This window comes from Coregonus clupeaformis, chromosome 26 (assembly GCF_020615455.1).
Source record: "Coregonus clupeaformis isolate EN_2021a chromosome 26, ASM2061545v1, whole genome shotgun sequence".
NCBI lineage: Eukaryota > Metazoa > Chordata > Actinopteri > Salmoniformes > Salmonidae > Coregonus > Coregonus clupeaformis.
This window is the reverse complement of record NC_059217.1, coordinates 41028032-41039355: the sequence shown is the minus strand read 5'-3', so window position 1 is coordinate 41039355 and position 11324 is coordinate 41028032. Positions and strand designations below refer to the sequence as shown.

The window sequence follows — 11324 nt, the reverse complement described above, 5'->3', positions numbered from 1 at the left end:
TGACACAGGGAAATAGTACATCATTATCATGTAATCTACCAACCCCACCATGTTTTAACCTTCACTTCAAAACCTCAAGGTTATATGGAGCTCCCTAGTCTCTTGTAGGGATACTGCCTGAGGTACTGTATTTAAATAGAGTGGACCACCTAGATGGATTACCCTGAGTTGGTAGGAGGCCTGCAGGTCTGCTGGGATGACGAACAATGACATCAGGACAAAACAGGGACCTCCTCCTCCCGGCAGGATGCCACACAGCCTACTGTGACAAGTTACGACATGGAGTGCTGAGGTAGTAGTTGGAAAGTGGGTGGTAGTGGTGGGGGGTGTTCGTTATGATTTACAATTAAAATATACTAAAGACTAAAAAAGTAAGTGAAACTCCAAGAGTACACTAGAGTACAGCCTTCTCATACATTTCTGGGAAAGCGAGCATTAAAATAAGGATGAAACAATACTGCAATATGGATTTATGACCTTTACAGTACACTACAGTACTTTCATTCCATTGTGGGTATATCAAGGTAGGGGAGTTATGGGAAGGTAAAATCTTGCCAGACTAAATAGGAGCCTGCTGGAATCTAAAATGCCTCATATGTCTAGGTTCTGCTTCCATTATTGGGAACTACTGCCCTCGAGTGGGCAACATGGGGATTGTTCATTGAAGCAATAAAAAAGGTAGCCTGAACGGTTTCTTCCCATAACTCTAACCTACACTGTCAACTGTGGGACCTTATATAGACAGGTGTGAGCCTTTCCAAATCATGTCCAATCAATTGAATTTTCCACAGGTGGACCCCAAACAAAAAGTCAAGGGGTCTGAATGCTTTCCGAACGCACTTTATGTAAAGGCAATATCATCATAACATACACTACCGGTCAAAAGTTTTAGAACACCTACTCATTCAAGGGTTTTTCTTTATTTTTATTATTTTCTACATTGTAGAATAATAGTGAAGACATCAAAACTATGAAATAACACATATGGAATCATGTAGTAACCAAAAAAGTGTTAAACAAATCAAAATATATTTGAGATTTGAGATTCTTCAAATAGCCACCCTTTGCCTTGATGACAGCTTTGCACACTCTTGGCAATCTCTCAACCAGCTTCATGAGGTAGTTACCTGGAATGCATTTCAGTTAACAGGTGTGCCTTCTTAAAAGTTAATTTGTGGAATTTCTTTCCTTCTTAATGCATTTGAGCCAATCAGTTGTGTTGTGACAAGGTAAGGGGGGTATACAGAAGATAGCCCTATTTGGTAAAAGACTAAGTCCATATTATGGCAAGAACAGCTCAAATAAGCAGAGAAACGACAGCCCATCATTACTTTAAGACATGAAGGTCAGTCAATACGGAACATTTCAAGAACTTTGACGTTTCTTCAAGTGCAGTCGCAAAAACCATCAAGCGCTATGATGAAACTGGCTCTCATGAGGACCGCCACAGGAATGGAAGACCCAGAGTTACCTCTGTTGCAGAGGATAAGTTCATTAGAGTTAACAGCCTCAGAAATTGCAGCCCAAATAAATGCTTCACAGAGTTCAAGTAACAGACACATCTCAACATCAACTGTTCAGAGGAGACTGTGTGAATCAGGCCTTCATGGTCGAATTGCTGCAAAGAAACCACTACTAAAGGACACCAATAATAAGATGAGACTTGCTTGGGACAAGAAACACAAGCAATGGACATTACACCAGTGGAAACGTGTCCTTTGGTCTGGAGTCCAAATGTGAGATTTTTGGTTCCAACCGCCATGTCTTTGTGAGACGCAGTGTGGGTGAACGGATGATCTCCGCATGTGTATTTCCCACCGTAAAGCATGGAGGAGGAGGTGTTATGGTGTGGGGGTGCTTTGCTGGTGACACTGTCTGTGATTTACTTAGAATTCAAGGCACTCTTAATCAGCATGGCTACCACAGCATTCTGCAGCAATACGCCATCACATCTGGTTTTGGCTTAGTGGGACTATCATTTGTTTTTCAACAGGACAATGACCCAACACACCTCCAGGCTGTGTAAGGGCTATTTTACCAAGAAGGAGAGTGATGGAGTGCTGCATCAGATGACCTGGCCTCCACAATCCCCTGACCTCAACCAAATTGAGATGGTTTGGGATGAGTCGGACCGCAGAGTGAAAGAAAAGCTCAGCATATGTGGGAACTCCTTCAAGACTGTTGGAAAAGCATTCCAGATGAAGCTGGTTGAAAGAATGCCAAGAGTGTGCAAAGCTGTCATCAAGGCAAAGGGTGGCTATTTGAAGAATCTCAAATATAAAATATATGTTGATTTGTTTAACACTTTTTTGGTTACTACATGATTCCATATGTGTTATTTCATAGTTTTGATGTCTTCACTATTATTCTACAATGTAGAAAATAATACAAATTAAGAACAACCCTTGAATGAGTAGGTGTTCTAAAACTATATATTTCAAGCATATGGTTAATATTTATAAAAGTTACGTATAGAAATGTCCCTGAAGTAGGGGAACCAGTCTCTGATGAGAGAGCCATAGTACCAGAACCAGGGGTAGTAAGACTCTGTCTGTCGAGTGGCTCCAGAAGTAATGATGTGAAGCGCTGCCTCACTGGCCGGCCAGGCTGGGATGTTGGTGAACCCCCTATAATACAAACAGTGATGACTCAGCATCCTTTCATTATCTTTGGATAAAGGTGCTGTAACAACTATCAAGACAATCATAAAACACTTTGTAGGGTTGCAACTTGACTGAAGTTGATATCAACAATATCTCACTTGACTTTCTCCATAGCCGAGTCCGTATCGATCAGGGCCAGGATGGTGATGGTAACGGACACGTTGCTCCTCTGCATGGCCAGCTCATGCTGCAGCGTCCCAAAGAAACCATTCAGGGCAAACTTAGTGGACGTGTAGGGGGCCATAAACGGACTGCACATTTTACCTGTGGGACCAAAACAATAGCCAATCATAGGTTCAGAGTCACTTGGAAAGCTTTGTGTAGAGAAGAGCGCTGACTCACCTAAGAGGGAGGAGACCACCACAATGGAACCGCTACTCTGCTCAAGGGTGGGCAGAGCAGTCTTTGCCATCTGCAGATAGCTGAGGAAATTTACCTGAGAAAGAGCAAGTAAAAGAGGAGAAAACGTAACACTATAGTAATAGTGGTACTGTACATATAATGGTAGGCTACATGTACATGTCATCCTACTGGGTCACATGAAACACAGTAGTCGAGATGGATACCCCACCTGCATTAACCATCTAGTGTGCTCCACATCTCCGTCCCACATGGCGAATGGGCTGGAACCTATGTGGTTCAGCACCAGGTAGTCCAGTCCTCCCAACTTGTCCACAGCAAACTGCACCACTCTCTCTGGGTCAGAAGGATTAGCCATGTCTGCTGCTACGTACAGAGCTTTCTGGGCCCCCAAACCCTGGCACTTCTCTACTACCTGCAATACAAGAGAGTGATGTTCGCATAAGAGTAACATAATTATGAAAAACATTAAGGTATTGTCATAGACAACTATTGCTGTCACGGTTTCGGCCGAGGCTGCCTCTCTCCCTTGTTCGGGCAGGCTTCGGCGTTCGTCGTCTCCGGAATTCTAGCTGCCACCGATAGATGTTTCATGTTCGTTTGCTTTTGTCTGTTTGTTTCCACACCTGTTTCTGTTTTACGTAATTAGTGTCCTATAAGTTTCTCGTTGTGTTTGTCTAGTGTTGTGTATGATTGTTTCCGTCAGTGTTGTGTTTTGCTCGGTTGAGCGTATTTCTCCACTGTGCTGGAGCTTAGTTGCACTTGTGTGTGCACCGTTTTATTTTGTCGCACCTGTTAGTGCGCATCTACCTTCGCCTTCGTGCGTGTTTTTGCTGTCGGGCTTAGTTGTCCTGTTGCCTGTGTTGGGCCAGTATTACAGCATTTGGAACATTCAGTCTGCGTCCTGCGTTTGATTCCTACACTACACCTACAACACGCCCTGACAGAATCATACACCCGCAATGGAATCAGCAGGAGCCGAAGCAGCCCAGACGAGACTGGAAGCCCAGGTTCGGGACCAGCAAGAGCAGCTCCTGCAGATGGGGACCGCCCTGCAGGAGGTGATTACCACACTCCGAGGCTGGGGGCCGCCTCCACCGCCGCCCGCCCTGCCAGCACCATCGGCCAGCCCGCCCAGTCCAGCGCCGGAACCTCGAGGAGTCCGACTATCTCTCCCGAGGGCCTACGACGGGACCGCGGCTGGGTGTCAGGGATTCCTGCTCCAGGTAGAGCTATACCTGGCCACAGTGCACCCGGCACCTTCAGGGCATGAGAGCGTGTCCGCCCTGATCTCCTGCCTGGCCGGAAAAGCGTTGGAGTGGGCCAACGCGGAGTGGAGGAAGATCGACGCCACGACGATTACGTACACCGAGTTCTCCCGCCGCTTCAGGGCGGTGTTTGACCATCCCCCGGAGCGAAGCGCGGGGAGCGTCTGGTCTTCCTCCGGCAGGGGAGGAGAAGTGCCCAGGAATTCGCGCTCGAATTCCGTGACTCTAGCGGCAGATGCAGGGTGGAATGATCGGGCCCTCATCGATCTATACCGATGCAGCCTACGAGAGGACGTCCGTCGGGAGCTGGCTTGTAGGGACACCAGCCTCACTTTCGACCAGCTGGTTGATATGTCCATCAGGCTGGATACCCTGCTGGCTACCCACGGACGTCCTGCGGAGGGTCCGTCCATTCCACCCTCCAGCGCCTCCGAGCCTTGTCCTATGGAGCTCGGGGCGCTGGCGCTAGAGAGAGGAGGAGTCGGCAGGCTAGGGGGTCCATCCACTGCACCAACTGTGGTCGGGGAGGACACACCGCGGCTAGGTGCTGGGGATGGCCTCCTAGGGGAGATGACGACAGGTCCCGCACTGGGGATTCCCTCCAGGTGAGTAGGCGCCCCACTCACCCAGAGCTCTCTGTTGCCCATTTTTGTATGCCTGTACGTTTTCCACAGGTAGCACCTCATTCCCAGCATAAGGCGCTGGTAGATTCAGGCGCGGCTGGGAATTTTATTGATAAAAAGTTTTGTTTAGCGTTAGGGATTCCCCTCATTCTTGTTGATGTTCCTTTTCCCGTTCACGCCCTAGATAGTCGTCCGTTGGGTACGGGCTTAATCAGGGAGGTCACGGCGCCACTTAGGATGTGTGCGCAGGGGGATCATCAGGAGATGATTCAGCTGTTCCTGATTGACTCTCCTGCGTATCCGGTGGTGCTGGGCATGCCCTGGTTGAGTACCCATAACCCAGTGATTTCGTGGCAGGAGAGGGCTCTGATGGAGTGGTCTGCTCAGTGTGTGGGTAGATGTTTGGGCGTTTCCGTAGGGGGCTACCTCGGTGGAGAGTCCAAACCAGGTGCCCGCATTGCACGTTCCACCTGAGTATGGGGATTTGGCTATTGCGTTTAGTAAGGCGAGGGCGACGCAGTTGCCACCCCATAGGCAGGGGGATTGTGCGATAAACCTCCAGGCAGGAGCTGCGCTCCCACGGAGCCATGTGTATCCTCTGTCTCAGGAGGAGAAGAAGGCTATGGAGATTTACATAGACGAATCGCTGAGACAAGGATACATACGGCCATCCACTTCCCCGCGTCCTCGAGTTTCTTTTTCGTGAAGAAAAAGGATGGTGGTTTGCGCCCATGCATCGATTACCGTGGTCTCAATCAGATTACGGTGAAGTATAGTTATCCACTCCCGCTGATTGCGACCATGACTGAGTCGTTGCATGGGGCGCGTTTCTTCACGAAACTAGATCTCAGGAGCGCGTACAACTTGGTGCGCATCAGGGAGGGTGATGAATGGAAAACAGCCTTTAGTACCACCTCGGGCCATTACGAGTATCTGGTCATGCCATACGGGTTGATGAACGCTCCATCAGTTTTCCAATCATTTGTGGATGAGATCTTCAGGGACATGCAGGGGCAGGGGGTGGTGGTGTACATTGATGACATTCTCGTGTACTCACCTACCCGTGTCGAGCATGTGGCCCTGGTGCGCAGGGTGTTGCGGAGGCTGGTGGAGCACGACCTGTATGTGAAGGCAGAGAAGTGTCTGTTTTTCCAGGAGTCGGTCTCCTTTTTGGGTTATCAGTTGTCTGCGTCAGGGGTGAAGATGGAGGTAGACCGGGTGTCGGCCGTGCGTAATTGGCAAACACCAACCACTGTGAAGGAGGTGCAGCAGTTTTTGGGGTTTGCAAATTACTACAGGAGGTTTATCCGGGGTTTTGGACAGGTGGCAGCTCCCATCACGTCTCTGTTGAAGGGGGGTCCGGTGCGTCTGCAGTGGTCGGCCGAGGCGGACAGGGCGTTTGGGAGGCTGAAGGACCTGTTTACCTCGGCCCCGGTGCTGGCGCATCCGGATCCCTCTTTGCCGTTCCAAGTAGAGGTGGACGCGTCGGAGGCCGGTTTAGGAGCCGTGCTTTCACAACGATCTGGCGCGCCACCTAAACTCCGCCCCTGTGCTTTTTATTCTAAGAAGCTCAGTCCGGCGGAGCGGAACTATGACGTAGGGGACAGGGAGCTGTTAGCCGTGGTACAGGCTCTAAAGGTGTGGAGGCACTGGCTTGAGGGGGCTCAACACCCTTTCCTCATTTTGACGGACCACCGTAACCTGGAGTACATCCGGGCGGCGAGGAGGCTGAACCCTCGCCAGGCAAGATGGAGTATGTTCTTGACCAGGTTTACTTTTAAGATCACGTACATCCCTGGGTCACAGAATGGCAAGGCAGATGCGCTGTCTCGGCGGTATGACGCGGAGGAGAGGTCCGTGGAGCCCACTCCCCATACTGCCTGAGTCGTGTCTGGTGGCACCGGTAGTATGGGAGGTCGATGCTGAACTCGAGCGGGCGTTACGCACCGACCCTAGTCCACCACAGTGCCCGGAGGGTCGGAGGTACGTTCCGCTCGAGGTTCGGGATCGATTGATCTATTGGGCTCACACGTCACCCTCCTCTGGACATCCGGGTATCGGCCGGACAGTGCACTGTCTTAGTGCCAAGTACTGGTGGCCCACGTTGGCAAGGGATGTGAGGGTTTATGTTTCCTCCTGCTCGGTGTGCGCCCAGTGTAAGGCGCCTAGACATCTACCTAGGGGTAAGTTGCTACCCCTGCCCGTTCCACAGCGGCCATGGTCCCACCTCTCAGTGGACTTTATAACAGACCTTCCCCTCTCCCAAGGGAATACTACCATCCTGGTCGTTGTGGACCGGTTCTCTAAGGCCTGTCGTTTGCTCCCCATGCCGGGTCTTCCTACGGCCCTGCAAACTGCCGAGGCACTGTTTACCCATGTGTTCCGGCACTACGGGGTACCCGAGGACATTGTGGCTGATCGGGGTCCCCAATTCACCTCCAGAGTCTGGAGAGCGTTTATGGAGCGGTTGGGGGTCTCGGTGAGCCTCACCTCGGGTTACCACCCGGAGAGCAATGGGCAGGTGGAACGCGTAAACCAGGATGTGGGTAGGTTTCTCAGAACATACTGCCGGGACCGGCCGGAGGAGTGGTCAAGGTACGTTCCCTGGGCCGAGATGGCCCAGAATTCCCTACGCCATTCCTCCACTAACCTAACTCCATTTCAATGTGTGTTAGGTTACCAGCCGGTTCTGGCACCCTGGCAGCAGAGCCAGATCGAGGCTCCTGCGGTGGATGAGTGGGCGCGGCGCTCGGAGGAGACTTGGAATGCTGCACACGTCCACCTGCAGCGGGCCCTCCGACCGTCAGAAGGCGAGCGCTGATCTCCACCGCAGTGAGGCACCGGTGTACGCACCTGGTGATCGAGTCTGGCTCTCTACCAGAAACCTGCCCCTCCGCCTGCCCTGTCGGAAACTGGGTCGGCGGTTTGTAGGGCCATTTAAAGTCCTGAGAAGGTTGAACGAGGTATGTTATAGATTACAGCTACCTGTGGAGTATAAGTGTATTAACCCCTCGTTCCATGTGTCCCCTTCTCAGGCCGGTGGTAGCGGGCCCACTCCAAGAAGATGAGATCTTGGAGACTCCTCCGCCCCGTTGGACATCGAGGGGGCACCGGCGTACTCCGTGAGATCCATCTTGGATTCGAGACGTCGGATGGGGGGTCTCCAGTATCTAGTGGAGTGGGAGGGGTACGGTCCGGAGGAGCGGTGCTGGGTGCCGAGGAGAGACGTGTTGGACCCGTCGCTCCTGACGGAGTTCCATCGGAGGCATCCGACGCGCCCTGCGCCGCGTCCCCCTGGTCGTCCCCGAGGCCGGAGTCGGCGCACGTCTGGAGCCGCGCGTCAAGGGGGGGGTACTGTCACGGTTTCGGCCGAGGCTGCCTCTCTCCCTTGTTCGGGCAGGCTTCGGCGTTCGTCGTCTCCGGAATTCTAGCTGCCACCGATAGATGTTTCATGTTCGTTTGCTTTTGTCTGTTTGTTTCCACACCTGTTTCTGTTTTACGTAATTAGTGTCCTATAAGTTTCTCGTTGTGTTTGTCTAGTGTTGTGTATGATTGTTTCCGTCAGTGTTGTGTTTTGCTCGGTTGAGCGTATTTCTCCACTGTGCTGGAGCTTAGTTGCACTTGTGTGTGCACCGTTTTATTTTTGTCGCACCTGTTAGTGCGCATCTACCTTTCGCCTTCGTGCGTGTTTTTGCTGTCGGGCTTAGTTGTCCTGTTGCCTGTGTTGGGCCAGTATTACAGCATTTGGAACATTCAGTCTGCGTCCTGCGTTTGATTCCTACACTACACCTACAACACGCCCTGACAATTGCCTAGCGACATTGATGTAAACACCTGATTGAAGTGTCACTGACCTGCTGTAGAACCTTCTCCCTCCTGGCTGTAATAACCACCTGGGCACCAAAGCCGGCGAGGTGATATGCCATTTGTTCACCTATACCCGTACTGGCACCAGTCACAAGGACCCGTACACCCTTTAAAGACTCTGAAAACCAGCCATATTGAAAGTCATTACAGTACTCATTACGTCTTAAAGTATAGTTAGTCTAAATAAAATTCAAAAGGGAAAAAACTAAGACAAGGGGATAGAATGGAGACTGTTTATTGACGACGTAAGGCCTGTCAAGAAAATGTGCATCTGATGTGCTATAAAGTATGTGCTGTATCCTAGACCTGATGGATGATATGGATCTTTATGCCTGTCTAGGACTCAGTGTTTAGTACAATGTGTAATCTGTATGAGTAGAAACAGGGGGAATGTTCATTATAGGCCACAAAGAATTACTGCTTTAAACACTTCCCACTGGGCACACACTGTTTGAATCAACATTGTTTCCACGTCATTTCAATAAAATTATGTTGAACCAATGTAGAATAGACGTTGAATTGACGTCTGTGCCCAGTGGGTTATGAATGAAGTTAATTGTTTGATTGTGCCAGAGTTTGCTGTTTCAGTTCTGAAACAAACCCAAGCTAATTTATGGTGAGAAATAGCAGAGGGAAGAAAATGTCCACACCTAGAGAAATAAGGATAACCTAAGTTTAAATGTGATAGATTATTAGAAGTATAATGCTGTGATTGCAATTTCCACTGTTTTTTACTGTGCATGGAAACTATAGCCTGATTATCAACCACTACGGGTTCTACCCTAACCCAGTTATGAGTGGAATGCATATGACATAGTAGGCTGTAGTTCTGTATGGTTCCAATTCCACACGGTTGCCTCTGACTCATATTCAGGCCTATGACTTCTATACAGTATTACTGTATGTGTATTTTATTGTACTGTATTGCACTCACAAAGGTAATCTGGCCTGAAAGCTTAGCTCAATAAAGTTGCATTGAATAAGTGTTTGGGAATTCATTCACATAAGATTGGTTATTACGGAGTGCAAGGAGTGCACCAAGGAGTGCACCAAACATTACTCATCACTTAGCCTACCAAAACAGAACGTAAACACATTCCAGCAGTATTGGTTTGGATTTAAACGTGTACTTGAAAAACAGTTTTACATGATGAATTGGATCATTAATTCCACTCTGATCATTTGAGGTTATTGTATGATCTTAGTACAGTAGTTCCTCTCATAAGGTCAATGTCACAAGTGCTGTACAATCGAATTTTCTATGCAATTTCAATGTACACATAGCGCTGATGATTATGTTGAAATTAAATAGAAAAACCTGTTAGTCAGGTTAAATCAATGTATTTAAGTTGAAGTTTTACCTTCATTTCAATGTTTATAACGCTGGTTGAAATTAGATGAAAACAGTACTGGTTGATGACTTTACTGAGCCTACTTTTTCAATACAATGTATTTTCCACGTTGATTCCACGTCACAATACGCTGACAAATTATGTTGAAACAACGTTGATTCTACCAGTGTATTGTATCTACCATAATGTTTTTGTATTTATTTTCTGAAGTTAATTGTGCCGGTATTTTTCTGTGTCAACAATTGAAAAAAACACAAGCCAAGTTCCATTTGTATTAATCTGACAAATAAATAAGATGGTATACTGCCTTTATATGCAATTTTAGTCACACTGAATTCTTATGAGGATCTGATTGAGATTTCATAAATCAATAGCCTATAATGTGTCACAACTGTCTATAATCTCACTGGGCACACACTGGTTGAATCAACATTGTTTCATTCAATGAAACTACGTTGAACCAATGTGGAATAGACATTGAATTGACGTCTGTGACCAGTGGGATGTGTCTGTAATGCATCACAACTGTTTGAAGTGCTGACAACCACCCTCTGAGGCAATGGGTTCATATGGCTATAATAATTCATATGTGATCATAAAATTGCCTGTAGCCAGCAAAAGGGTGCATAGACCAGTCAAGGATTGTGAAGAAGCTAAATAAATATCTTACCTGGGTCCAAGGTGGGTCCACTCCATTGGAAAGCAACAAAAGCTACTCCTATAGCACCAACTATTAAGAGTTTAGTAAAAGCCTTCATCTTGTAACTGCAATACCCCTACTCAATGGGCTTGTTTGAGTGGTAAGGCTGAAGCAACTAGCCTCTGCCGAGTCCCCAAAAACTGGATGTTCCGGTTTTCAGGGGAAATAGAAAGAGAGCCTGTCAGGCAACTTCCACTATTGGTTGTTAACAAGGCGACGCAATCTTAACTCCTCCTTGTTAAGACCAGTATGTAGAGGATCTAGTTTCAGGTATTTATTTTACACCTGCTACGGTTAGAAGCAAACAACTGTAGACGAAAGTCCAGGAGTGAAGTCAGGGGAGCTGCATCAGCTACAGCCCAAAGTCAGACACTGATGTGGTTTTCCAACAGCAAGGCTCAGTGCAACATGGCAGCATTGCCATTGCTTATAAAAGTTTTTATTTATAAATGTCAAAATAAACATGTCTCCATCCCCAATATCACACACTC

General features: G+C 48.3%; 1 protein-coding gene across 1 annotated transcript; it reads right to left on the bottom strand.

Annotated features, from left to right (window-relative positions):
* Positions 1-2371: 2371 nt before the first annotated feature.
* Positions 2372-10978, bottom strand: LOC121539915 (hydroxysteroid 11-beta-dehydrogenase 1-like protein). The gene is made up of 6 exons (XM_041848561.1): positions 10804-10978; positions 8769-8899; positions 3235-3438; positions 3006-3099; positions 2762-2927; positions 2372-2627 (listed from the first exon to the last, which is right to left on the bottom strand). Exons 1-6 carry the CDS (start codon positions 10889-10891, stop codon positions 2450-2452), a joined length of 861 nt encoding a protein of 286 aa, XP_041704495.1. The 5' UTR covers positions 10892-10978; the 3' UTR covers positions 2372-2449.
* Between the last annotated feature and the right edge of the window lie 346 nt (positions 10979-11324).

Bases quoted from the DNA above. Each gene is read 5' to 3' on its own strand.
- LOC121539915 (XM_041848561.1), bottom strand. From the start codon at position 10,891: ATGAAGGCTTTTACTAAACTCTTAATAGTTGGTGCTATAGGAGTAGCT. The intron at 8,900-10,803 runs GTAAGATATTTA...GCTGGTTTTCAG, and splicing joins TGGACCCACCTTGGACCCAG to AGTCTTTAAAGGGTGTACGG. The intron at 3,100-3,234 runs GTGGGGTATCCA...GCTCTTTCTCAG, and splicing joins ACACTAGATGGTTAATGCAG to GTAAATTTCCTCAGCTATCT.